Here is a 26,460-nt window from a genome sequence, read left to right as displayed (position 1 = left end):
CTGTCGCCGTCGCCGTCGACAATCGTTTTGCCCGTTGCCGTTTTGCGGATTTTTCATAGTTCAGTGCGCTTTCCAGACGACACCACAACAACGACGACGACAGCAGCAGCGTCTGTGTTGTCTAAATAAAATAATTTGTGATTTATTTAAAATAAAAACAAGTGCTAAAAGTTAAATAAACAAACACACACGTAGCTGTGATTGTTTTTTTTATATGTGTGCTGCAGTTTATAATTTTTAGTTTCGTTATCAGTTGCCGCAGTTGCTGCGGCTTTGTTGTTTTTGTTGTTGTTATGCAATAGTTAAAGCAAAAGATGCCGCAATTTGATGAATCTTTCTTAAGCGACTGCGCGCTAGCCGAACGCTGGCATTTCTATTCGTATAATGTACAGCAACAACAAGCGAACGATGAGCAGCAGCAGCAGCAGCAACATGTGGCTGATGAGCAGCAATCATCATTATGGTTGCCGCTAGATAACAACAACAACAGCAGCAACAACAACAACAACAACAAATACACGCTGCATAACATGAAATTCCAGCGTCGTTGTAAATATAAAAAATTGCCACGTTTGGCATTATCAACCACATCGCTGTCAACGCCTTTGTCGACGCACGCGGCGGTCAAGAATGTGGTGCGCTGTAAGTGAAAGCCAACCCACCTTTACATCCACACAGCCCCCATAGCCCAGCCCAGCACCTCTCGCCGTGCGCCTCGACTCTCCTCAGTCCATCCTCTTAGTTAAACAATTATTTGGCGTCATATGGTATACCCGGCAGTATTAAAACCCTTCTTTTTTGCATGTGAGTCATTTGTTGTTTCATTTCTCTCATCAGATTTCTTCGCGTTCTTACATTACGTTTCTTTGTTTGTCCATGTCACATACGATTGCATTACCTAATTTCAATCTACAATTACATCGTCGCACTGCAGGCGATAGTGAGGCATATTGACCTCAATTTGTTGGCCAATTTCATTTCGTTTTTCAATTGCCAGCTCCATAAAGACCTTGCATCAGCAATATATTTGATTTAATTATTGCAAATATTGCTCGTTTGTGCATATAAATAATCATTTATATAATAAATCACTATCTATGAACTATTATAACATACATTATGCACATTAAGCATATTTGCATCAAAAGTTTGTATTAATATGCCATAATCGCTAAAGTTATTTTGAGTATTTCAAGCGCCTTCTTCTTTATTTCAGCCATACTTAAGTACGTTAAACATCGATTTGCCCTTTACAAGTACAAAGTATTATAAACTGAAAAAAAATATATTAAAATTTAATATAGAATATATCAGTTTAAGATGCGCTTAAATAAATTATAATATTAAAGCTATTTGCTTATAATTAAGAGATCAAAGTGTTTCAGACCCTGGGGGTAACAATTGATTGTGAATAGCTGCATTAAAAATATACGTACTCGCCTCAATATTTCCAAAAGTATAAGAATATAAAATTTGTTAATCATAATCTTTAATACTAAATTTCCAAAGCGTTTTGCATTATATTCGAACTTCTTGAATTTATAGTTCTTTTAATAATTAATATAAATAGAACTTTTACGTTTACAATAAATAGAGTCAGTTCAATATTACTAATAAAGAAAAAACAATGTAGAATATCAAGACAACTTCAGTGGACGATATCATTGCATGGCAATATTCCTACAAGACTGTACATATTTACATACAATAAATAGATATAATATAAGAGTATATTATCACCTATATATATATAGGATATCTGATTTATTATCAAAAATACTAATAGCACACCATCAATGATTATAGATATATTGAACCGCCATTACAACGTGAAGGTCTTTGCCACATACAAGTTAAAGCAAACATTATTTTTTGCATGTTTTATGACTCAACATATATAGGCAATATATATATATATATATTAAGCGAAAGTCAAAATTGAGTTATTGCCAAATTATATAGCTATATATAAAATGATTTACGTCATTGTATAAACAAAAGATTGAATTTTAGAACTAGAACTAAACTCGCTTTGCGCTTTTCGCTTTGCAGACGGCAGCATCAGTTCTCCATCCACGCCGAGCAATTGCTCAGCGGTTGGCGTTGGCGGTGGCTGCAACAGCAGCAGCAACAACAGCATCAATAGCAGCATCTACGCCGGTCACAGCAGCAGCTCCGGCTCCACTCCGCCGCCGCCACAAGCAGCAACAACACCGCAGCAGCAGCAGCAACAATACAACACACGACTTGGAGCAGCAGCTGGAGCAGGAACTGGCGTTGGTGTTGCCGCAGTTGTGCCGCCAGCACCTCCAACTAGTGGCGGCGCCACTGGCTCATCGGGGCATAAGAACAGCCTGAAGGGCACCAAATTGGCGCGACGTGCACGCAGCTTCAAGGACGATCTAATTGAGAAAATCTCACTGATGCGCACCACCAACAACACGCTGGGGCGCTCCCATTCCCCGCACAGTCCGCGCAGCAATAAGCACGGCCACAAGCCGCCGCCAAGCAATGAGGAAGTGCAGCGCTCCACGCAAACGCTCGAGACGCATGTCAAGGACATATCGAATGCTCTCAAGCATTTCCGCGATGTCATACTCAAGAAGAAGCTCGAAGTGCTGCCAGGCAACGGCACCGTCATTCTGGAGACCATTGCCAGCATGTACTCGGGTAAGTTCACAACAAACGAAAATCAGCAAGCAGCTATGTATCTCGCTCTAATTCATTTGCTTTCTCTTTCGCCGCACAGTCATACAGTCGTATACGCTAAACGAGAACAGTGCCATAATGAGCTGCGCCACACAGCAAGTGTATCAGTCGCTGGGCAAGCTCATCAAACTCTGCGACGAGGTCATGCTGAGCGAGAAGAGCGGCGAATGCGCCTCGCTCAGCAACGAGAATGTGCGTGAGGTTATCGATCTGCTCGAGGATGCAGTGCGCGTAAGTTTTTGGGCTACGTTTCCGGTTTAGTGTTCAGTTGCAAGTTCATTCGGTTTGTTGCTAAGTAAATAAAAATCAATTGCAATATGCTATATGGCGAAGATAATGCAACTGAAGAGCTGACGAACTGAACAACTGAACACAACTGAGCAACTAAACAACTGAGCAATAGACTTATGAGCAACTGAGCAGTTGAACAACTGACGAGTGAACAACTGAGCAACTAAACAAGTCAACAACCGACTACTGAACAACTGACGACTGAGCAAGTGAACAACTGAACAATTAAACAACTGAACAACAGACCACTGAACAATTGAGCAAGTGAATCACTGACGAGTGAACAACTGAGTAACCAAACAACTGAGCAAGTCAACAATAGACTTCTGAGCTACTGAGCAACTAAACAACTGAACAAGTGAGCAACTGCACTACTAAACTGATCTCTGATCTCTTTAACAACTGACGACAGAACAAGTCAACAAATGATCAAGTGAACAACTGAACAACAGACTACTGAACAACAATTGAACAATTGCGAGTGAGCAACTGAGCAAGTCAACAGATTTAACAACAGACTTCAGAACAACTGAGCAATTGAACAACTGACTAGTGAACAACTGAACAAGAGACTGCTGAACGACTGAAAAATTGAATAACTAACTGAGCAACAGACTCAACAAGTGAACAACTGACGAATGAACACTGAACAGTTCAGCAAGTGAACAACAGACTACTGAACAAATGAGGAAGTGAACAACTGATCAAGAGACTTCTGAGCAACTGAACAACAGAGCAAGTGAACAGCTGAGCAATTGAATAATTGACGACAGAACAACTGAGCAAGTGAACTTCTAAGCAAGTGAACAACTGAACTGACGAGTGAACAACTGATCACTTGAACTACTGAGGACAGAACAACTGAGCAACAGACTACTGAACACTTGAGCAACTAAACAAATGAACAACTGAACTACTGAACAACAGACATATGAACAACTGACGAGTGAATAGCTGAGCAACTGAATAATTGAACAACTGAGCAACTTTTTTTAGTTAATAACTGAGCAAAAGTCGAACTGACTATTGAACTTTAACTATTGCTGCTTAGTTTGTTCACCAACCGAACTGAACTGCTGAACTTATTGCTTTGATTGGAACTACATACGTTTCGATATATTGTTTATATTTAATTCATTGTTTGTTATGCCCAATTGCAGAACTTGGTTACCTTGGCGCAGGGCAAGCTCAAGGAGCAGGATCAGTCGGCGTTTCGCTATAGCGCTGGCGGTCTCTGCGGCATTGGCGCTGCCGCCGACATAATGGGCGCCGTAACTGTTGCCACTGTAGCGGGCAGTCCAGCTGGGGGCAGTGTGGCAAGTTTGCGCAGCTCGGATGCGGCGGCAGCAGCTGTGGCCGCAGCAGCAGCAGCGCTGGTGGCGCAACGCACTTCGCTGCCGGACATAGCGCTGACGCCCAAGGAGCGCGACATACTGATGGGGCAAGGGAACGATAGTCACCCCATACGCGGCTCACATAGCACGGAGAGCATTTTGCGGGACACCAGTCCGCCGCCAAAGCCGCCGCTGCCGAATCGCGCCAGCAATCCGCCGCCGTTGCCGCCCAAGCGTCGCAGTCAGCCAACGGCAACGCCAGCGGCACAGTCAGCGCAATTTGCAGCCATCGCTGCCAACCAGAGCGTCGTTGCATTTCCCTATGCGCAATCGCATAACATAAGCATCAACTCGGATCTGGACTGCAGCTCGAATACATCGCTGCTTAACTATGGCGTAGATCGGTGAGCTAAGCAGCAGCTGCGCTAGTTAATTTGTTACTAACTCTTCTAACTCTTCTGCAGTCTCTCGGTGCGTTCGCGTTCGCCGGATGAAAACAGTCAATGCTCATTCGATTCGGCTTTGAATCATTCACGCGATGAGGAGGAGCAGCCGACGCAGCTGCAGCTGCAGCCGCCGCCACCTAAGAAGCCCATAATGCTGCGCAAGCAGCTGGACGAGGATTTGGACAAGCTCATCAGCTACAGTGAGTGACTAACTAACGTTTAATCTAAGCCACTCTCTTTATAAATTTACTTTTGCGTCCAGCAGAGACGCCAGCAGAGGCTGCTGCTCCAGCTCAAGCTGTGGCTGCCAACAGCATGGAAACAGCAGCTGCAGCCAGCGCAGCAACTAATTTGCCTGTTGCTGTTGCAGCTGCCACAAGCGCTGAGGCCAATACGGAGCTGCGCAAAGCGGCCGCTGCGCTCACTAGCAATCGTCACTCAAATGAATCTGGTACACAATTAAGGCTATTTTCTATATATTGCTTTAGTTTGGCGCTATGTGCATTGTTTTGTTTTGTATCAAAATGTTGTTTAATTTGCTTAAATTCGTAGCTTGCGCTTGATTTTGTTTCAATTCCAAATGTTGCACACATAAGTATGCTATAGTTTTTTATAAAGCAGCAGGAGCTACAATTTTCTTTCTAAAAAAAAAACTAGCACACTATTGTTATTGTTTTTTATGTATACGCTTATGTAGTTGTTAATTTTTTTATGCATTACAATTGTTTTTTAATTATATTATTTGCTTGCTTTAAGGTTTCGTCTCAATGACTTCGTTTCGCACCTCAACGCAAAGCGTATCGAAGCGTTCATCGGAGCACAGTGTGCAATCCTCAACCAAATCCTCCAGCAGCAACTCGGAGCTTGCCTTTGGCATAAGCGAGACAACAGTAACAGCAACAGCAACAGCAACAAGCAAATGCAGCAGCAGCAGCAGCGACTATCAGCAGCGACAACAAACTACAACAACAACAACAACAAGCACAGCAAGTGAATCACATGCAAAGCAGCTGACAACAGAACTGGCGCCTGCTTTGCCACCAAAGACGCAACAGCAGCAACGCGCTGCCCGACTGGGACTCGATCTGGATGAGCTAGACGACAGCAGCTTGTAATTATTTATTATAAACAATTTTCGTATGCAATATTAATGCTCTTCTACGCTTTAGTGAGCTCGCTGAGCTGCGGCAGCAGCAACATATGTCGAGCCAGCAGCTGCATCAGTGGCAATCGAAGCATCATAGCCTCATTGAGCCGCCGCGTAGCGCGCGCCTGCCCAGCAGCTGCAGCAGCGCATTTGAGCGGCATTTGACCGACAAGCCGCCGCCGCTGCCAATGAAGAAGAAGCACAGTAAGTGTTGCCAGTCAGCTGTGCACATTTATTTATACACTTTTTTCTTTCTTTATATTTCTTTCAACGCATTGTTGTGTGTCTGTGTCTGTGTGTGTGCATGTAATTTACGCTAGGCTTAGCCCAGCGGTAAGTTCTTTGCTGTGTGTGCATCTGTCATTTGTTTTTATATCGCTCATTTCACACACACACACACATGTGTACATATAAATGTTTTAAAACAAAAGCAGAACATTCATCACACACAACAACTACAACAACAACAACAGCTACAAACAACAACAACTACAACTACAATCATCGCTCATTTTTCGTTTTACATTTTGGTTAGCAAAAACAATTTTCGTATTTTGATTTTTATAGCACGCGCTCTAACGCAAATGTACAGAAAACAAAATATAAACCTTGCCAAATTGTTGTACGTAAAACTCTAACCCATCTAAATTATCGTTCCAATCAACATCTAGTGTTTCAGAGTGTGGCATTCTCGGGTAAGTTGCAACCAGCCAGCCAGCCAGCCAGCCAATCCTATCTCTGCCTCTATTCACAACCAACTGTTGTTAATTCTACTTACCCTTACACATACACATACATACATATATACATATATATATATATATATATATATACATAACATGTGTATTTCGTTTTCGTTTCGCTAATGCAAAAGTTTCTTCTATTTGCATATGCTTTCCATTTGGCATCAAATTCCATTCCGCTTCCAAATTCTCGAGTCTATTTCAAGCTTTTAACTTATGCAATTTTCTGCAATTCGTTCAAATACTAGTTGCTCTAGTTCTCAAATTCTCTAAAATATTTCGCATATGCCTAAACTTAAATCTATTTCAATTCTAAGCGCTTGCTTAGGCTTTTTAACTTATGAATCTGGAAGTTCTCTAAAATTCTTACAGCCTTCAATTCAATTAGTAGCATAAATTTATTCAATATAGTCTTTGTATAGCTTAATAGATTTAGTCTAGCGGGGTCTATCATCTCTTATGAGGGGGTCATAGGCCTCAGTTTCTCATTGTAATTCTGCATTGCAGTAAATTTTGTTTTCCCCAGAGACATATTTTCAATATGTTCAGATCTGTAGCAGAATGAGGCAGCAGTTCCCAACTCCACAATTCGTTAATTTCTTCCAACGACGAATTGAAATCATCGAATTTGCTTTCAAATCGAAATAAAACGCAGCAAGTTTGACTTCGCCTTATAGCTAATTATTTTAATAGATATAGTTTTAATTAAATAAACCGTTAGTCATTGCTGGGGTATGTCCAGAGCTCCACAATTCGTTAATTTTTTTCAACGACGAATTGAAATCATCGAATTTGAAACGTCTTAAAATTAAACGTCTTAAAATAGCAACTTTGGGTGCTTCAACTGCTGGTTATTTTAATAGATACATATATATATATATATAGATTTATATAGATATATATATAAGCTATGCTTGAGGATGCTTGAAATATTCCCTTAGTATGGAACGTGTATGCAAATTGCAAATGCTTTGGCTTAAAGCAAAAACTTTTTGGACCAGCAGCTCTTGTGTTTTGTTTTTTATACCAAAAATTTGTTGTATTTGTTGTGTTGTTATTTGTTATTGTTTTATTGTTGTTTGTACAAAGCGGCTTACTTTTAACTCGGAGGCTACCTAAACAATTTAAAACAAAAGCTGCACACACGTTACACTCTTTTGTTTTAATTTATAAACTTGAGCGCATTTAATTTACTTGATTTTTTTTTATATAGTCTTGGCTTATATGGAGATCTGCTCAGCAAATTCGCATTCGGTGGAGCAACATCGACATACGATGCACGCCTACAACATAAGCCGCAATATGTCGCATAGTCAGACGATGAAGTAAGTGCAACAAATTGAAACAAAGTCACATTTTAATTATATTATTACTTAAGCAGCATTATGAGTGTCAGCAAGCAGCTGTCGCCGGAGCTGGAGACGCCGCCAGCGTTGCCGCCAAAGAATTACAAACAGCGCAAGCCATCGACAGCAGGAGCGGGAGCAGGAGCAACACCACCAGCTAGTCCCAAGTCAATGTTGGGCGATGTGGAGCTTAGACAGCATCGCATGCAAACTGTAAGCGAGGAGCTGAGCGATGCGCAGACGAGCAGCGAGCAGCAAGGCGCAAGTGCGACGGAGGAAGCTGCAAGCGGCGGCGGCGCCACTGGCAATGGCAATGTATTCTTTTGTCATGAGCTGCCCAGCGACAATGCCAAACCGGCTAGCTCGCCCAAGCTGTTGCTGGAGTGCGCAAATGTGGAGCAGCAAGCGGCAGAGGCAGCGCCACTGCTGGAGCAAGAGGAGGAGGAGCAGCGCATGCTGCAGCAGCTGCAACTGCTAGACGACGATGAAGAGTTGGAGGAGGAGGAGGAGGAGGAGCAAGAGGAGCCTGCAAATCAGCTGCCAAATATGCTGGAAGAGATTGACATAACGCCATATTTAATACTCAAGAAGCGCGAAGAAGATGGACCCGAGGTCAAAGGCGGCTATATCGATGCATTAATTGTGCACGCAAGTCGTGTGCAAAAGGTCGCCGACAATGGTAGGCAGCAATACAAGCAACAGCAACAGCAACAACACAATACACAACAGCAACAGCAAACAAAAAACAAAAATATGCTTAAGCGCAAAGGTGCCAAGCGCCACAAACATAACACACAACATAGTCATAGTCATAGTCATAATCACACACGCACTCACACACACACACACATTAGTACTAATAGTAGTAGTAGTAGTAATCAAGTTACAAAAAAATCATCTGTTATACATTTTGTTCATGCAGCATTCAGCGAGGCGTTCATCACCACCTTTCGCACCTTCATACAGCCCATCGATGTGATCGAGAAGCTGACCCATCGCTATACATACTTCTTCTGTCAGGTGCACGATCAGAAGCAGAAGGCAGCCAAGGAGACCTTCTCGCTGCTGGTGCGCGTGGTCAACGACTTAACGTAAGTTGCCTGCGAAAACCTTTTACTACTTAGTTTACTATTTGTTTGCTTGTCCTTACAGCTCAACGGATTTAACCAATCAGCTGCTCAGCCTGCTGGTCGAATTTGTCTATCAGCTTGTGTGTTCGGGCCAATTGTATTTGGCCAAGCTGCTGCGCAACAAGTTTGTGGAAAAGGTTACGCTCTTTAAGGATCAGCGCAGCTGCGCCTACATGCCCGAGTTGGGCCCCAGCAGCAGCAGCACAGGAACTGCTCAGCTTAGTCTGCTCGATCTTAAGTCATTGGAAATTGCTGAGCAAATGACGCTGCTGGATGCGGAGCTGTTTATGAAAATTGAAATACCCGAAGTATTATTATTTGCCAAAGATCAGTGCGAGGAGAAGTCACCCAATCTCAACAAGTTCACCGAGCACTTTAACAAAATGAGCTTTTGGGCGCGCTCGAAGATTCTGCGTCTGCACGACACCAAGGAGCGTGAAAAGCATGTGAATAAGTTTATTAAAATAATGAAACACTTGCGCAAAATGAACAACTACAATAGCTACTTGGCGCTGCTCTCCGCGCTGGACTCGGGACCCATACGCAGGTGCTGCGCACAAAGTTTTACATCTAAAATTGTATTGCTAACTAGGCTATTTGCAGATTGGAATGGCAAAAGGGCACTACGGAGGAGGTGCGCGGCTTTTGTGCGCTTATTGATTCCAGCTCCAGCTTTCGTGCTTATCGCCAGGCGCTGGCCGAAACCAATCCGCCCTGTATACCCTACATGTAAGTGGCTGGAACTAACGTACACAGTTTATAGCTTAACATTTGCTTTCTACAGCGGTCTTGTGCTGCAAGATTTGACATTCGTGCATGTGGGCAATCAGGATTATGTGTCCAAGGGCGTCATCAATTTCTCAAAGCGCTGGCAGCAATACAACATCATAGTGAATATGAAACGTTTTAAGAAATGGCAAGTACTGCTGCTTAGCATAATGACAACAATTAATTTAATGCACTTGGAATTACAGCGCTTATCCATTTCGACGCAACGAGCGCATCATTGGCTTCTTTGATAACTTTAAGGATTTCATGGGCGAGGAGGAAATGTGGCAAATATCGGAGCGCATCAAGCCGCGTGGCAAGCGTCAGCCCAACTATTAAACTACGTGCAACAACAACAACAACAACACTATGTCTATATATAGCGTTCTATATAGTCTGTATATAGCCATAGCGCAGCAGTATATATGTACCTTAAAAACAAAACTATTTACGTAATCAAGTAGTTCAAGTTTGTGCGAACTATATATATATATATATGTGAAACTACCTACCTAACGAACATTAAGTAGTAGTTAATGTAACGGTTTTACTTCCACTGTCTGCAATATATAGATTAGATTAGAACAACAAACGCGCTATACTTTCTCCCCAAAATGTAATGTAATGTAATGAAAAAACTGTATTAACAACGAATTTGCACAACGTTTATGTTTATTTTTATGTTATTTATTATAAATGTAAATCGAATCCTGTGGGGAAAGCGTATCATATAGCATATATAGCCGTGTTTATGTGTTTAATCATTAAGCGTTAATGAACAAAAAGCAAATTCTAACGTATACAATCAACTAGAGACACCAAATCTAAGTAAAAAAAACAAAACAATTGTAAACTAATGTTACACTTCACACACATACACACACACACCCCCCTCTCTCTAAAAGTCTGTCGAATCTACAGTGATTTTTTGCTTTTAATCTTTTTCGTGTAAATTGTTGTTGCTTCTCACTTACCAATTACCAATTACCAATTTACTTTCGGGGCTCTCGGGTTGTGCCAGTCAGTCAGTCAAGCAAGCTAAGTTATATTGAAATTAGTTTTTATTGTATAACAATGCTAAATGAAAAAAGAAAACTCTCCGTAAACCGCTATTTTACCTCCGCCTCGCATTCGATAAATGAACAACTTCTTATGACTGTGTACGCACAACCTAGAGTTTACTATATGTATAGGGATTATAGCCATTAAACCAAAACCAAACCAAGCCAACAACAATCAAGTGTTATTTAAAAACAAACCCTAATTATATTAATGATTGTAAGAGTTCTAAATGATTTGGCATTCAGCATACAACTCGATTTAACGAATCAACTTTTAAAGTTACAAAAAAAAAAAATACAAATTGCTTTTATGCGTATAGCCAACTAAAAAATATTTATTTACAACAAAAAAAAAAAATGATTGATATATAGTTATATACATATACATATATACAGTTAGAAATTCCGTTGAAATTAATACTTTACAAAAGTGGTGGGTGGGTGCTTAATTTTGAAAAATGATATATACACAAATATATATACATATATATATATATCTATTATATATAAAGCGAACTATAAAGCAAGCGAACTATATAAACGTGTACATTAGTTAAGCTAAGCAGCAACTTGATGAGCATATACTATATTATATATATACAAAAACACTTCATCTGCAAATCTTATGCGATTTCACACACACACACACACACACACACACACACACTCTAATACTTGCATACATACAAAAGAGAACTATTTGTTTAAACTTTCGAAACTACTTTTCATTTATTCAGTATACAAAGAAATACGATTGTAACATCTAGAGCTTTATACATATGTACCCCAAGCTAGTTTACATATGTATGCATGTAAAGCGACACACACACACTCACACACACACACAACACAGACACGTGCATAGAAACAAGACTGTCTTTAGGATATATGTAGTAGTATTTCATGTATCTTATCAAACTACATATATATAAATATATATATACTGTATGTATTGCTTATAAAACAAAAAGTTGTTAGAAACTAAAAAAACTTTAGAGCAAAAAGTAAACCAAATTGCAACCGATCCATAAAACTATGCTACTTACATGCTATATACGTATGTATGTATGTAACTGTACTATATATATAGTTATATAAACTACCAATGTACACATTGAAATTGAATCAAAATTTAAAGCCATCTTCCTAAATCTATATACTATATATATATATATATGTATGCTATGATGCGAAGATGTACTGTATGTATGCGGTATGTAATTCTATTACTATTACCTATATACATACATAATGTATGTAACTCTGATATATAAGATGATATATAAAAACTGGATTTAGTCATTGCTTTGTATGTGCCTATTATTCAATTTTTGATGTGTGTTTCCATCAGTTACCAGTTTTTAGTAATCAAGCATTTTTTAATTATATAATATACACAATATAAATGTTTGTATGTAATTTCTAATGTTATATATTCTGGAACATTGTCTACAAGCCCACAACACACACACACACACACTCAAAGAAATTACAAATTATGCATAACGTTTTAGATGCGTAAGCTAAAGTTAATAACCAACACAACACTCTATATATATATATACATATATTATTTTTTTATTTTTCATAACCTATTCTTTTTTTTTTTTTGTTAAATCTATGCTTTAGTTTAATATTTATGTATATTGTCACATATTTGTACTTTCGTTTACCCCCCAAGTAGAGCAATTTTCAATTGTAAATGTAATTTGTAACTAAATGTTATACATTTATTCTTAAGATAACTAGCTACAAAATAAATGTATTTTTCCTTTAAGAAACGGCAAGCGTGTGTTTGTTTATAAAATAAATAAAAAAGTGAACTCGATCCTGCCAGGAGTCGAACCTGGAATCTTCTGATCCGTAGTCAGACGCGTTATCCATTGCGCCACAGGACCGTTAGTTACACGTACGGCTAAAAGCCCAAACATAAATGTGCACAACACTTTAGCCAATTGTTTATAAACAAATGCCAATGCGCAAGTTATGGTAAACATAACTTACATTTAAAAGCAATCTAAAAGTTATTAATTTACTGCGCGCTTTAAATGCAAGCAGTGCTGGTAAACAGACAAACTTATCGGCGCGCCTATCGAATAAATTGCGCTGCGCAGCGATAAACTGTCGACTGCCTGCTGCGCTGAATCGATTACGCGTAAATCTCTTATCATTCGCCAGCTTGAACGGACGTGCGCGCGGTTAGAGCTCAGCACAAAATAAATATTTCAAAATAGAATTTCAATTAGCGGTAAAAAGCGGCAAGCAACGAATTTAAAACGAGAGCAACTCTCGCTCTCACGCACGCGTTTGTGTTTGAGCAAATGTAAAGTGTTTTAAATAAATTTGTGTGAGTGAAATGTGTTAATAATTTTGGCATATGTTGTTAACAAAATGCTGCCAATATATATACATATATATATAACAAGCGCTATCAATCGCTTGTTCGTTCAATTAATTTAGCGCTTGTCTGCATCATTTAGTTAATTGCCTGTCGATCGATTTTAATAAAAAAACATGTTGATAATAATGATGATAAGCTCGGCTGCAGCAGCTTCAGCTCGCATTTAGTTGTTCTTATTGTACAAAATTGCTAATGCAAAGTGTAGCCGGCATAAAAAATACGTTAATTTTTTTTGTTGTTTTTTGCGTGAGTGTGTGGCAAGCTTTTTACTAATCAGCTGAGCTTGAACTAAGTGATCCCCTAATAAATTATTTAAAGCAGCGCTTGGGTTTTTCCTTGTGTTTTTTTTTATGCACACAAATTTCTTGCAGTGCTCTGCACATTTATCTTGTGGCTGCAGTGTATCTTAGCCGAGGCCTCGACCTGCGCCGTCTGTACTTGTTGCACACACACACACACACACATATGCGCTTGTGTGTGTACGTGTGTGTGTCTGCATTTTGGCGCGCTTGAAAGGCGTGAAAGTCATTGTCCAACGTCGCACCCAGAGGCCACAGGCTACAAACTGCGCTGCACAGACACCTTGCCCCATGTTGGGACTCGACTGGCCACAGCGCAGGCCCTGCCGGCCGGCCGGCTGGCTGCCTGACCACTTGAATATGCTTCCTGTGAGCAGAAAAGGCAGCGCGCAACGACAAACAAATGGCATGATGTGCACCCCACACTCTACACCCCGCGCTTGATCTTGATATATACATACATATATGTTTGTTTGTATGTGTGTGTGTACACACAATGGCAAAATCAGAAATCCAACTGTTGCTGCTGCTTATGTCTACGTCCTCGTTTCCCACCTCCAACGTCTGTCTGTCTGTCTGTCCGGCTGGCTGGCTGGCTTGCTGTTTTTTTTTTGGTTTTCGTCTTTGCCAGCCTGCTTGTCTCGCATTCGCTATTTGCGACTGCGCTGCAGCAGCGACGCCACTTGAGTCTCCAGTTGGAGACATGCGCTGCCGACGTTTTGTGTGTGTATGCAACAAGTTAAAAAAAAAAAAACAGTAACGACTATTAAAAATACACCAAGTTAAACAAAGCTGCAGTCAAATAATTGCTTTTATTTTATGCAAATTTTATATTTTTTTTGTAGGGTATTTGAGCTTCATTTATGCTCAGCTAGTCCCAGCAGCTGCCTTTGTCCACAGCATTATTTGCTAAAGGTGTGCTTCACTCCTTGCTTAAGTGTGTGTGTGTGTGTGTGTGTGTACGTGTGTGTGTGTTCATTAAGCACTCAATACTAGTGTTGTTGTTGTTGTTGTCTTTAGCATCATTTTAATCGGTAGCCAGTCAATTGCTTAAAGCCATAGCCATATGCTATGCAAGCTTGTTAACTCAACTTTTTGCATATGTATGTGTGTGCAATTTAGTAGCCCCAATCAAAGCAAGCAGCAGCCAACAGCAGCAGCTTCTTCTCTTGCTTTACCTTTTACGATTTTTGTAGTGTCTATATATTTTCAACGTTGTGCTGCAGTTGTCGCTGCTTTATTTTCTTGGTAATAAGGTGTGAGAAAGGCAATAATCGTAAAGAGCTAACAAATTGTTGCCGTTGCTGCTTATTGTTATTGTTGTTGCTGCTGCTGTTGATGTTGCTGCTGCTGCTGCTCTTCGGTTTCACGCTAAAATGTTAATCTGTCCTTTTTTCACTGTTGTCGCTGTCAAACCAATTATGTACTCACACACACACACACACACATACACTTGTGCGTGTGCATAGCTATTGTGGCAACAACAAGAACAACTCAATTGATGTTTCACAGCTTCATTACGTGCCTCTCTAGCTGAATGACACCTGATTCATGAGCACGCCTCCATTGTCAAAACATGAGAGTGTTCTTGTTATATTACAACTTGACTCGACTGATATGTTTATAATAATATACGATTTGTTTTGTAAGAACAACAGCATAATACAAAAAAAAAAAGAGCAGCTGCTTTTGTTAATGGGCTCACATTTAAGCTTGGGTGCAATTTTTAGAAATATTTTTATATAAATATTAATTAACTATATATTTTTTATAATACTCTTATTAATTTTACACACAATGCGCTCATATTTATTTCTAGGGTTAACAATATGAAATATTTTAGCGCTGACGAATAGGCGTGCGCATTAGAGCAACCCGTGATCATTTATTTATATATATTTATACCTATATATGAACTAATCATAGCTGCTTATCAAAATAAACAATTTGTGCTATATATTTGTTGAGGTTACCTTGCTCAAGCTCACCCCATAGCTTGCGCGCCCCGATCTGCGTCTTCGGAATTGCGTTGTTTCCATTCCGGGAAAGAGTCAGCGCGTAAGATCTGCTGACATTGATTTAAATTAATTAGCTTCAATTAATTTTGGAGTATCTTAATTGTGCATAATTGAGTGCATAATTGCTAAAGAGACATGCCAATGTAATTGCCAATGGGACTCTGCACATAACCTCAATAAAAACACATACATAACCTCAATAATGGCATAGACATGCCACAGGCCTTATGCGTATATGTGATTGCTGCTGCGCGTCTGTTTTTTGTGTGTGTGTGTGTGTATTTAACTAAAGCCGTATGTCATTATCTTCAAGTAATTCCTCATAATCGCCATGTTTGATCTTATTAAGACACCTTAACTTGTTTTCTCGGACCTGAACGTCAAACTCTGCAGACGACGTTCTCCTTCCGTTCATGCAACCACATACATATGTATCTGATGCTGCTGCTGCTGCTGTTGCTGCTGTTGCCGGCCAGTCAGCCAAGTGTCTTGTGGCCCGTCTGTCTGTCTAGCACGTCGGGCAGTCTGTTCAGGCTTGAACCGATCACTTGTTCGCCTGCTTTTTTTTTTATTATGTTAAATTGCTGGCTTGTCTGTCGTTGTCGCCGCTGCTGTTGCTGCTGCAACTGCCACTGCCACTGCCACCGCTGGCCCCTCGTTAACTTGGGTAACTCTTCACACCACGCCAAGTGCTAACGACTTTGTACCTGCTCTTGCTCTTGCTCTCACTCTGCCCCTCTGCGTCTCTCTCAGACACAACCGGAGCAAACTGCTACTGCTGCTGCTGCTGCTGGAGTTTCCATTAGCAATTGTGTGCCCATTGCATTTTTTTATGCAATACCTTTTGCAGAGAGTTTAATTCTAAAAATTCTTCAACTCAACGCTAGTAACTTTATGTATTTTAGCTACTTTAAATGCATAAACTTTGGCATCAAAATGTTGCTTGCTAATTTACAGCTGCTCAAAGTTTGAAATTAAAAACAAAAGCAAGTTGGCTGCATTGGCTTTTTCGCCATAACTTTGTCAAATAAAATTTATTAACTATCAAATAAAAAAGAAAATGTTTATTTAGCGCCTCATGAGTCTAACTACGCTTAACACATCCTTGTTAAAATTTTGTACGCTGACTTGTAGCTTTTCAAAGCTTGAAATTAAACAAAACATTGGATTAAACAGCATTTGTTTTTTAGCCATAACTTGCCTAAAAATCAACCGATCTGCTGAATGCTTTACAGTTTTTTGCTCGTTATAATGCTAGAAATAAAGTTGCATCACTACATTTTGGATTCTACAACTTTTGATTTTTGCCCATTTTTAACAAAATTCGTGATGTGACCATCATGAATTTTTTCAAAAAATCGAAAAAAATCGATTTTCCAAATTTAAATGCAGTTCAGTTAGGCTGCTTCTCACGAGTATAAAAAGGTTTGAAACTCTAACATCTGACGTCATTTAGCCGAGTTACAGCTTATCAAAGAATGATATTTCACAGACATTTCTATTGTTTGTTTACTACTTTGTTCATAACTTCGCCAAATAATTTTTATGTTATACATTGAGTATAACATTTTAATTGTGTTCAAGACCAAACATTAAGGACTATGAAGCACTCCATCGGATTTTTAAGACCAGAGTTATAGCTGTGCTCAAGAGTCGAAAAAATAAAAAAAAATAAGTCTGCAGCTTTGGTCTTATTACCATAACTTAGTCAAAATAATTTTTTCATTGATTAAACACAAAAGCATTTGTTTATTATTACTCTCATGAGTAAATTAAGCTAGAGAACTCTTCAGTCCGATTTTTTTTGGCTGAGATATAGCTGCTCAAAGTTTAAAATTGTGAATAAAATGAAAACATCACAAATTTTGTCAAAAAATTGAATTTCTTGGATTTTTAAAATTTAAATGCAGTTTATTTGGGCTGCTTTGAACGAGTATAAAATGGCATAAAACTCTAAAAACTAACGTCATAACGCTAAGTTAGAGCTTGTCAAAGTTTGATATTTACGACTTATGGAGTGTTCACTGTACTTGTATATAAAAAGCATTGCAGCTGGCATTACTTTGCCAAGTCAATGGTGTCGCTCCTTGTGTTTGGCCAAGCAAAGTGCTTGGCAAAGCAAATAAAGGCCTAGATAAGCAATCAGAGTTATTGTCAATACCGCCCCAACGATCGAAACGCTTCGCTGCAATTTTAATTTTGCTCTATGCAGCGCTTGCAACTGTTCTGTTTGTTATTGTTGCTCACACGTTCCATTTGGTTTTGTTTTGCTTTCCAGAAATATGCCACAGCAGAGATTGGGTTGCTTTGTCACATGGTTCTATCTGGTGCTGATTGTGCAGACGCTTTTGTGCATTGGCCAGCACGAATGCAGGCAGCAGCATCACAATCGCAACAACAACAACAACAATCACAATAATAACAATAACAATAATAGACGAGGCGAGTCGCCCAGCTCGGAGGAGAATCATAGCAATGCTGCTGACGATGGCTTGGATACCGTTGGGGATAGCGACAGCAGCATTGCAACTGGAGCGCATGGACCAAGGCGCGGTGCACGCAAAAAACAAAACCACAACAACAACAACAATCATAATAATCGACATAATCGCAATGAGGAGAACGGCATCTCGCTGTGGATAAACGAGCAGCAGCTCAAAATGCTTAGCGGTGAGTAATAACAATAAGCACAAAAGCAACAAATAAATTAACAATTTGAACGCTAATTTGCAGCTCTCTACTTTTCGCCGGGTTACTCGGGTCGCATCTATGCCATACAAGACGGCAGTGTCTTGAACGAGATGCGCGATACGTCCGTCTATAGCTATTTGGTAATACCGTCTGAGGTGAACTATGTGAACTTTACATGGAAATCGGGCAGACGCAAGTATAACTATGATTTCGATCGACTGGAGACCATGGATGAGAGCATATTGAAGGCGCCAACGTTGTCCATAAATAAAAGAGGTCGCATACCGCAGGAGGAGAAAAGTAAGTGACAGTCGTTGTCCAATTTGCAGGCGGTTGTGTTCATTTTTTAATTGCGCAATAATTTGTCTGGCTGCTGTCTGTTTTTTTTTTTTGCATTTGTAAATATGTTATCTAAGCTAGACTTTAGCATATTCCTGCCCTGCACCGGAAACAGCTCGGGCACGGCCTCATTCAATGTGGGCCTCAAGATACAGACGCGTCACAATAAACCGTTAAATGGCACACCCATACGTCTGAACTTCAAAAAGGAATGCGCACATAGAGGTGTGTATGATATAGACGCTTCCAACCCTACTTCACTAACAACTTTGCAAGGTAGTGTATACGAAAAGTCAATAAATGCTTTATATCTTTTATAAAACACACACACACACACACACTCTCTATACATAAAAGTGCATTACAGTTAAAGCAAAATCGTTGAAATTATAGTTTGAATTTTATATTACTCAACTGAAAAGTATATAAAATAAATCTGAGTACTCAGACTTTATTTGATTGTTGCACATGCTTATTATTGTCTTTAAATTTCAACAATTTTTTATTGTATTATAATATACACACATAGTATATCATTATCTATCTATACTTGGCTAAAGAGTTTGCTTATGTTTCAAATTTCAACGTTTTAGAACTATGCAAATCTTTAGCCTTCTCTTTCTTGCTCCTATACGCTGCAACTATCTCTTTCGCACTCATTCTTTTTGTTGTATTATACATATACATATGCTATATACTATGTGTATCAAGAATAAAATTTATAACAAAACGATACGTTCGAACTAAACTAAAAAAACTTAAGCTCCCGATCCAGAATGTAGCTCGAAATGTGGCAAGAACGGTTTTTGCAAGGATCACATTTGCAAGTGCCACGTCGGCTATACCGGCCAATACTGTGAGACAGCATTCTGTTTTCCACAATGCCTCAACGGCGGCAACTGCACAGCGCCCTCAGTGTGCACCTGCCCCGATGGCTATCAAGGCACCCAATGCGAGGGCGGTAAGTGTTTCGTTTTGTAATAAAATAGTTTCGGTATCTTTAATGCTTAGAGGCTACACACACACACGCACATGCACCAAGAGCTGGCTTGATTTTAAATCTTCTTGGATATAGCTATGGCCGTCTTACAGCCAAACTTGATAACCTCCGTCATGGCCTTGTAGAACGGCGCCTGTTCAGCGCCGCAATCAATGCCCGTATCATGATGCTCCTGCTCCTCATCGCGAAACTTGGTAATTGTAGCCAACAGCTCCTGTTGAAGTGAATGGCAGCTTTAGTAGACACACACACATATAATAATTGGTTGTGCTTACCTTGTCTGGATTGGGGGAATCCATTATCTGACGCAGCTGATCGTTATAGTGCTCCACAATGACTGTCTCGACGGCCACAGTGCAGGCCATTGCTGCCTTTTCACCCATTAGAGCAGTGCCTGCGCCCAGAACAAAGCCAGCCACATTCCAAATGGGCGTCATTACGGTGGGTCGCACACGATGTTGCTGTATTAAGGTCTCAAACTGCTTGCGATGACATTTCTCCTGCTCCCACATATGCTCAATGGTCTTGCCCATGGGACCGTTGCCCAGAATGGCCATTTGGCCAGCATAGATGCGATCTGCGCCCAGTTCACCAGCATGATCCACGCGTATAATCTCATCGGTTAAGGCACTGGCACGTGGAGTCAGTGGCTGCTGTTTTTGCTCAGCCTGGCCGCCGCCGCTGCTGCTGCTGGTGTAGCGATTGACGCAAATGCGCGTCAGTTGTTTGCCTCTTGTTGCACACGTGCTGCGCAGCATCATTGTGTTACGTGTGTGTAGCTGCAACAAGTTGGAAGTTTTAGTTTAATGTTTTGCTCTTTTGTCTCTCTATGCGCTGCAGGTATTTGCAAGGATAAATGCGAGAATGGCGGCAAATGCATACAAAAGGATAAATGCCAATGCCCAAAGGGATACTATGGCTATCGCTGTGAATTCTGTAAGTTGTGCGCAACGTTTTATTTCTCACCCTTATGTACTTATGCAACATATGTATGAATATGAATAGCCAAGTGTGTGATACCCTGCAAGAGTGGCGGTCGTTGCATTGGCAACAACAAATGCCGCTGCCCACATGGACTGAGCGGCGACCACTGCGAAATCGGACGCAAGCAGCGTTCCATCTGCAAGTGTGCTAATGGCTATTGTCTGAGCAACAGGCAATGCAAGTGCCATGATGGTTACCAAGGTCGTCACTGTCGACGTCGTAAGTTCCGTGATTGGAAGTTAAATGTTTTTGTTGTGTTCAACTTTTGTCTTTTTAGGCACTTCACGCCGTGCACATTGAGCGCTCAGAGGCGGCGCCACAGCGACAGTACCTAGCATGTGACATGTAATATAAATACATACATACTTATACATACCACACATACATACATACAAGCAAACGAAACAACAACAATAAATGTAACAAAATTTAATCCAAGTTGTTGGCCGGCGTCTAACACTAACAACAAATACGATTTCAAATGTAATGGACACAAAAAAATAATACTTATTGTGATACAATTTTTTTGTAATTTAACATGGCGTAAATAAACAAAAAATATAAACAACAATTTTACGTAGTTCTTAGCGTGTTCTGTTATTTACTTACATATGTATATGTATGTGCCTAGCCTGCGTTTGTATTTTATTTGCGTAGTTATTTATTTATGCAACACAATCGGCAATTGTACAATGTTATTATTATTTGCCAACAGCCGGCTGATTAAACATATATCGAGCTTAAATTGACAGGTGTATCGATTACTTATCGAATAACACAGTTTTAACAGTAAATGTTATTATTTTTCTGTTAACATGCTCGGAATCTGTTAAATTAAATAGAAGTCAGCTGACGCCTTGTTGTTTTTTCCAGCAATAATAACGATGGCACCAAGGAATAACCACGATCCAACATCCTCCGGGGATGCGAGCACCTCAAACGTACAGGAGGAAGATCTACAAGGTAAAAATGATTGTCCAAAAGCTAAAAATAAAGCTAACCAACATGTCATGACAGAAATGGAGGACGTTAATCAAAGCTTGGATGCACTCAGCTGCGCACTAGACGCTGTGGAACAACGAACTGACGACATATTGTCACGTATACGTGAGCTTTTGGACTCCAATCGTGAGATTCGTCGTCAGCTAGCTGAGGAAAAAGACAGTGCGTCCAGCGATGACACTGACACGGACACGGATGACCAGGAGGGCGACAATCAAATGGAGGTGGAGGCTGAACAGTCGCCCAAACCAAGCCCAGAATGAAGCTGCAGTTTATTGTTCAATTTTTTTTTCTTTGTACGTATAGTAAACTTGTTTCTATACAAATTTATTGTTTTGACAACACATTATACGATATTAATATTTAACTAACAAATTCTACAAGAATCTATCTCTGACGAGCCTTCTGTGCCTTCGGTGTGGATTTGTTGTTGGTTTCTGGCTTGCTGGCAATCTTTGCAGCGGCTACTGCCTTCTTTTTACGCCTTTGACGTTGTTTTTTGGACAATGGTAAAATAATTTCATCTGCACTCTCTTCTTTGTCTAGTGGCGCCATTTCCTCATCGCTGACAGCTGCAGCAGGAGCTACAATCTTTTCAACAGCGACTGGCTTCTTCTTAGGCTTTTGACGTTGTTTTTTGGCTGGCACTACAATAGCTTCTTCTTCACTTTCTTCATTGTCCAGTGGCGTCATTTCCTCATCGCTTACAGTTGCAGCAGCAGCGTCTTCCATATCCTCATTCTCAACATCATCATCATCGTTATTAGCAGCAACTGTAATTATATATTTTTGAGTTAAAGTATGACTACTAACGGTACTTGGTACTTACCCTCCTGAGCAGCTGTTACAGTGTCATATAAATTATAGTAGGTATCAATATCCCATTTTTTAGCCGGACGATTCTTTGTGTATTCCTCTGTGATTAGTAGCTCAATACAATCATTGTTATCTGGTGGACTAATCATGCGCTTTAAGTTGTCAGCGAAGAACTTTGGCTGCTTCGGTCCGGGATGGAACAAAGCGGAGTTAATGAGACGTAGATGTAAGTTGCTTAATGCGCCCACTTGTGGCAAGCTCTTAATTAACTGACGACTGCTTATATCCCAGATGCAGACTAGTTTATCCTCGCCACCAGATATTAGCTGATCTGCATTTGCTGACAACGCCAAGCAAGTGACAGCCGTGCCTTTGGTGTGTTTTATAAAGCCTTGAGTATCCTGCTCTTCCAGATGGTATTCCTATACAGAAAACAAACATTTTGGCTTATTATATAAAGTCATACCATATAGCTTTGATATTACCTTCATGCGTGGCACGCGATCCATATGAAACACTAGCACTTGACCCTCTGCGGTGCCCACATAGACATCCGTTTCCAGCTTGTTGACAATCACACTGTGCAATGCAACTGGAAAAACAACGCTCAAGAGCATATTGCCTGAGCTCAGATCATAGACCTTGCAGCAGCGATCCAAGGAAACGCTATAGAGGAAGGCTTTGATGCCACCATGGCCAATGTGGACATCGGTTACAGCCAGTCCATGATCGTTGAAGCTATAAAATGGCGCATTCTCCTCACTGTCTCCTGTGCCCAAGGGTGCTGTGGCACGTGTTAGATTCCATACCAGCACGGCACCATCTTTACCAGCGCTGGCAAAGTGCTCGCCGTTGTCGGTGAAGCGAATACAGGTTATGGCCTGAAAATGTCTAGACAGTGTGTTGAGCAAGCGACCAGAGTTAAGATGCCACACGTATATGTTCTCCTGTATGCCGGCCACCAAGAAGCTGCCATCTGGCGTTAAGGCCAAAGCATTCACTTTGCCCGGCACCACATAGCGTATATTGGACATTGGCTCCTGGCCATTGATGGGCCAAACATGGAGTAACGGCTTTGTGCTGTTGGCCGCAATAACAAAGTGACCGCCAAGCATTTGCAGGCTATGTGGATGCATAGCACCGCCCCCTTTGTATCTCATCAGATCTGTGCCTGTGCGCAGGTCCTGCACGTTGCAGGATGCACGCTCATTGTCCAATGTGCTAATAAACAAAGATTCCACAATGTCTTCCATGACTTTTTGAATGCACGTGCGATTGTAAACAAATGTCAGGGTTGCCTGTACACACCAAATATATTGTTACCGAAAAGTACTGTCTCACATAAAGAGTATAGAAAATTATATTGCGTGGTCACACTTCTGCTGTGATAAAAATAACAGGTGGCCGAGGCCCGAAGGCAATTTACAAAGTAAATAAACAAATTCAAATGCGTGGCCAAATAATAGCAGAATAATGAGTGGCTACTTCTGGCAACTGGTGGGGATAAGCTCAGCATTCAAGGTGCTGCTGATGCCAGCTTAGTAAGTCTGAAAATAGCAAATGCCGGCCGGCACAATTATTGATCACCTCATTTTAGTTACTCCACGGATTTCGAAGTGCATCGCAATTGGCTGGCCATAACGCATAGTCTTCCGTTAAATCGCTGGTACATAGATACCACAAGCCAGTGGACACTGGACTATCCACCATTCTTTGCTTACTTTGAATGGCTGCTATCGCAAGTGGCCAAATATGTAGATCCCAAAATGCTTATTGTGCAAAACCTCAACTATGAATCGCAAACAACAGTGTATTTCCAACGTGGATCAATTATAGTCATGGACGGCATCTATGTGCTGGGCATGCGCTGCGCGCTCTCAGCACTGGGTGTACAAAAGTCAACGCAGCAACACATTGCAGGATGCATGCTAATGTTATTCAACGTTGGACTCATCTTTGTGGACCATATACACTTCCAGTACAATGGCTTTCTCTTTGGTCTACTGTTGCTCAGCATAAGCGCTATACTGCGTAAACGTTACCTCTGGAGTGCATTTATCTTTGCTGCGCTGCTTAATTTCAAGCACATCTTTCTTTACATGGCGCCAGCTTTTGCGGTCTATCTGCTGAGATTCTATTGCTTGGAGCAGCGCAGTTTGCAGCAAAAGGCACAAGCTATGCTGCGGCTGCTAGCTGTAGGACTTACACCCTTTGTGCTGTCATTCGGACCATTCTGGCAACAGTTGCCGCAACTAATGTCACGTCTGTTTCCCTTCAAGCGTGGACTAACCCATGCCTACTGGGCGCCCAATGTATGGGCGCTATATAACACTGCCGACAAGATAGCTGCGGGCATACTAGGACGTACGCCTGCTACACCTCGCGCTGCCAGCACCTCCGGTTTAGTGCAAGACGTTGAGCATTTAGTCTTGCCACGTATTACACCTGCGATGACATTTGCCTTAACACTCGCCTCTATGCTGCCCATCTTGCTGAAGCTGTATTTTACCAAGTCCAGAGAGTAAGTGTGTAGCTTAATCAAATTGTGTACATCAAAAGTATATTTTTATTTTTGCAGCAAAGCACATTTGGTATTTCTACGTGCTATTGTGCTATGCGCCTGCTCCGCTTTCATGTTTGGCTGGCATGTCCATGAGAAGGCCATACTCATGTGTCTAATACCCTTGTGGCAAGTTTATTTTCAACTTTTCTATGAATTATGATGACATTAAATTTACTTTACAGTCTGCTGACAGTGCTGAAATTGGAGGATGCCAAGTACGCCTATATTCTAGGCATAGCGGGATACTTTTCGCTCTTTCCGCTGCTCTTTGAGGTGGATCTACTAGTGCCACGCTATACGCTCTACTTGGGATACATGGCCATGTTGTATGGACAATTGCAACGCATCTATAAGACTGCGCCACATTTCCACCCACTCGAGTGGGCTTATTTCCTAGTATTTATAGCCATACCAATCTATGAGCATATAATAAGCCGACTGTTGGGCTATCATATTCGTTATCCCTTTTTGCCGCTGCTGCTCACATCTGTGTACTGCGCACTGGGCGTGCTCTACTTCTTCGTGCGTTATTATGTATATGCATTGGACATCAGCTGGACCAAGCGCAGTGCTGCGCCAAAGCGAAGCAAACGCAGTAATCGTAAAATTAAAACCAAATAAATAATTAATATGTATTCCTCTTTTAATTTTCTTTATTTATATATTTTGTCTGCATTCAAATTTTGAATGGTTAATGTTTGTTAATGTTTAACACTAATCATTCAAAATTTGAATGCAGATCGAAGAAGTTCGTCCAGTGATTATGTCGTAATCCAAAAATATTGAATTTTCAAAATAAAATAGCCAATACAAAACAATTAAATTATTGATTAATTAAAAATTGGGGCCACTTTTTGCGACCCACCTACCCCCTGCAAATTTTTCCACGAAATTATTTTGTGAAATCTTGTGTAAAAGGCGAAAGATTTATTCGACAACTGAAGTAATCGTTGCCATTAAATGATTTTCAAATTAAAAAAAAAAAAAAAAAAGAAATCTTGTGTAGTTGTTGTAGTAGTAGTAGTAGCTGTTGTTGTTGTAGTTGCTGTTCTTGTTGTTGTTGCTGTAATGGTTGTTGTTGCTGTTGTTGTAATGGTTGTTTTTGTAGTGGTTGTTTTTGTAATGGTTGTTGTTGTTGTAGTAGTGGTTGTTGTTGTAGTGGTTGTTGTTGTAATGGTTGTTGTTGTAATGGTTGTTGTTGTAGTGGTTGTTGTTATAATGGTTGTTGTTGTAGTAGTAGTGGTTGTTGTTGTTGTTGTTGTAGGGGTTGCTGTTGTTGTTGAAATGGTTGCTGCCGTGCAGACCAATAATCTATGGTTTTGCCGCGCATCTCAATAATCATTGGTTGCTGCCGTGCAGACCAATAATCAAT

General features: G+C 40.6%; 6 protein-coding genes and 1 non-coding gene across 13 annotated transcripts; 4 read left to right on the top strand and 3 right to left on the bottom strand.

The window, feature by feature from the left end:
• The first annotated feature begins 314 nt into the window (after positions 1-314).
• On the top strand, positions 315-11,293 carry LOC108605195 (guanine nucleotide-releasing factor 2). Its single transcript, XM_017994789.1, has 15 exons — positions 315-642; positions 2,053-2,670; positions 2,750-2,940; positions 4,161-4,311; positions 4,351-4,738; positions 4,799-4,980; positions 5,537-5,891; positions 5,950-6,131; positions 7,884-7,995; positions 8,052-8,695; positions 8,939-9,107; positions 9,169-9,693; positions 9,750-9,875; positions 9,931-10,062; positions 10,121-11,293. Exons 1-15 carry the CDS (start codon positions 315-317, stop codon positions 10,251-10,253), a joined length of 4,236 nt encoding a protein of 1,411 aa, XP_017850278.1. The 3' UTR covers positions 10,254-11,293.
• A 1,507-nt stretch (positions 11,294-12,800) lies between these two features.
• Positions 12,801-12,873, bottom strand: Trnar-acg. The gene has a single exon. It is a non-coding gene; the product is annotated as a tRNA-Arg (tRNA).
• A 289-nt stretch (positions 12,874-13,162) lies between these two features.
• Positions 13,163-21,090, top strand: LOC108605154 (protein shifted). Of its 5 annotated transcripts, none has more exons than XM_017994732.2 (8): positions 13,163-13,322; positions 17,972-18,363; positions 18,427-18,684; positions 18,805-18,948; positions 19,499-19,684; positions 20,564-20,659; positions 20,729-20,926; positions 20,985-21,090. In XM_017994732.2, the coding sequence occupies exons 2-8, from the start codon at positions 17,976-17,978 to the stop codon at positions 21,005-21,007; spliced, it is 1,293 nt and encodes a 430-aa protein (XP_017850221.1). In that variant the 5' UTR covers positions 13,163-13,322; positions 17,972-17,975; the 3' UTR covers positions 21,008-21,090. The 5 variants fall into 5 exon arrangements, with proteins under 5 accessions (XP_017850221.1, XP_017850219.1, XP_017850220.1 ...); XM_017994730.2 differs by having other exon boundaries at positions 18,805-18,999; XM_017994731.2 differs by having other exon boundaries at positions 13,164-13,322; positions 19,487-19,684.
• Positions 19,691-21,356, bottom strand: LOC108605181 (5-demethoxyubiquinone hydroxylase, mitochondrial). 3 transcript variants are annotated; one of them, XM_017994773.2, is made up of 3 exons: positions 21,317-21,356; positions 19,999-20,502; positions 19,691-19,937 (listed from the first exon to the last, which is right to left on the bottom strand). In XM_017994773.2, exons 2-3 carry the CDS (start codon positions 20,482-20,484, stop codon positions 19,779-19,781), a joined length of 645 nt encoding a protein of 214 aa, XP_017850262.1. In that variant the 5' UTR covers positions 20,485-20,502; positions 21,317-21,356; the 3' UTR covers positions 19,691-19,778. The 3 variants fall into 3 exon arrangements, with proteins under 3 accessions (XP_017850262.1, XP_017850261.1, XP_017850260.1); XM_017994772.2 differs by lacking the exon at positions 21,317-21,356 and adding an exon at positions 21,084-21,166; XM_017994771.2 differs by lacking the exon at positions 21,317-21,356 and adding an exon at positions 20,690-20,745.
• Positions 21,357-21,528: 172 nt separating this feature from the next.
• LOC108605192 (UPF0184 protein CG14818) lies at positions 21,529-22,063 on the top strand. Its single transcript, XM_017994784.2, has 2 exons — positions 21,529-21,670; positions 21,725-22,063. The coding sequence occupies exons 1-2, from the start codon at positions 21,592-21,594 to the stop codon at positions 21,970-21,972; spliced, it is 327 nt and encodes a 108-aa protein (XP_017850273.1). The 5' UTR covers positions 21,529-21,591; the 3' UTR covers positions 21,973-22,063.
• A 26-nt stretch (positions 22,064-22,089) lies between these two features.
• LOC108605149 (WD repeat-containing protein 18) lies at positions 22,090-23,813 on the bottom strand. Its single transcript, XM_017994723.2, has 3 exons — positions 23,011-23,813; positions 22,539-22,947; positions 22,090-22,482 (listed from the first exon to the last, which is right to left on the bottom strand). Exons 1-3 carry the CDS (start codon positions 23,776-23,778, stop codon positions 22,097-22,099), a joined length of 1,563 nt encoding a protein of 520 aa, XP_017850212.1. The 5' UTR covers positions 23,779-23,813; the 3' UTR covers positions 22,090-22,096.
• A 106-nt stretch (positions 23,814-23,919) lies between these two features.
• Positions 23,920-25,709, top strand: LOC108605111 (probable dolichyl pyrophosphate Glc1Man9GlcNAc2 alpha-1,3-glucosyltransferase). Its single transcript, XM_017994673.1, has 4 exons — positions 23,920-24,066; positions 24,123-25,046; positions 25,104-25,214; positions 25,271-25,709. The coding sequence occupies exons 1-4, from the start codon at positions 23,999-24,001 to the stop codon at positions 25,707-25,709; spliced, it is 1,542 nt and encodes a 513-aa protein (XP_017850162.1). The 5' UTR covers positions 23,920-23,998.
• Positions 25,710-26,460: the final 751 nt, after the last annotated feature.

This window comes from Drosophila busckii, chromosome X, assembly GCF_011750605.1.
Source record: "Drosophila busckii strain San Diego stock center, stock number 13000-0081.31 chromosome X, ASM1175060v1, whole genome shotgun sequence".
Classification (NCBI taxonomy): Eukaryota; Metazoa; Arthropoda; class Insecta; order Diptera; family Drosophilidae; genus Drosophila; species Drosophila busckii.
The sequence above is the reverse complement of the archived record's forward strand: the minus strand, read 5'-3'. Positions and strand labels throughout refer to the sequence as shown.

Coding starts and splice junctions, on each gene's coding strand:
- LOC108605181 (XM_017994771.2), bottom strand. CDS start 20,710: ATGTTGCATAAGTACATAAGG. Junction 20,503..20,689: donor TGTTGCATAAGTACATAAGG/GTGAGAAATAAA, acceptor AACTTGTTGCAG/CTACACACACGTAACACAAT. Junction 19,938..19,998: donor ATTCCCCCAATCCAGACAAG/GTAAGCACAACC, acceptor TCACTTCAACAG/GAGCTGTTGGCTACAATTAC.
- LOC108605195 (XM_017994789.1), top strand. CDS start 315: ATGCCGCAATTTGATGAATCTTTCTTAAGCGACTGCGCGCTAGCCGAA. Junction 2,941..4,160: donor TGCTCGAGGATGCAGTGCGC/GTAAGTTTTTGG, acceptor GCCCAATTGCAG/AACTTGGTTACCTTGGCGCA. Junction 5,892..5,949: donor GAGCTAGACGACAGCAGCTT/GTAATTATTTAT, acceptor TCTACGCTTTAG/TGAGCTCGCTGAGCTGCGGC.
- LOC108605149 (XM_017994723.2), bottom strand. CDS start 23,778: ATGGAAGACATTGTGGAATCTTTGTTTATTAGCACATTGGACAATGAG. Junction 22,948..23,010: donor ATCGCGTGCCACGCATGAAG/GTAATATCAAAG, acceptor TTTTCTGTATAG/GAATACCATCTGGAAGAGCA. Junction 22,483..22,538: donor TGTAACAGCTGCTCAGGAGG/GTAAGTACCAAG, acceptor ATATAATTACAG/TTGCTGCTAATAACGATGAT.
- LOC108605154 (XM_017994728.2), top strand. CDS start 17,976: ATGCCACAGCAGAGATTGGGTTGCTTTGTCACATGGTTCTATCTGGTG. Junction 19,685..20,563: donor AGGCACCCAATGCGAGGGCG/GTAAGTGTTTCG, acceptor TATGCGCTGCAG/GTATTTGCAAGGATAAATGC. Junction 20,927..20,984: donor AGGTCGTCACTGTCGACGTC/GTAAGTTCCGTG, acceptor TTGTCTTTTTAG/GCACTTCACGCCGTGCACAT.
- LOC108605111 (XM_017994673.1), top strand. CDS start 23,999: ATGAGTGGCTACTTCTGGCAACTGGTGGGGATAAGCTCAGCATTCAAG. Junction 24,067..24,122: donor GTGCTGCTGATGCCAGCTTA/GTAAGTCTGAAA, acceptor ACCTCATTTTAG/TTACTCCACGGATTTCGAAG. Junction 25,047..25,103: donor TATTTTACCAAGTCCAGAGA/GTAAGTGTGTAG, acceptor TTATTTTTGCAG/CAAAGCACATTTGGTATTTC.
- LOC108605192 (XM_017994784.2), top strand. CDS start 21,592: ATGGCACCAAGGAATAACCACGATCCAACATCCTCCGGGGATGCGAGC. Junction 21,671..21,724: donor ACAGGAGGAAGATCTACAAG/GTAAAAATGATT, acceptor ATGTCATGACAG/AAATGGAGGACGTTAATCAA.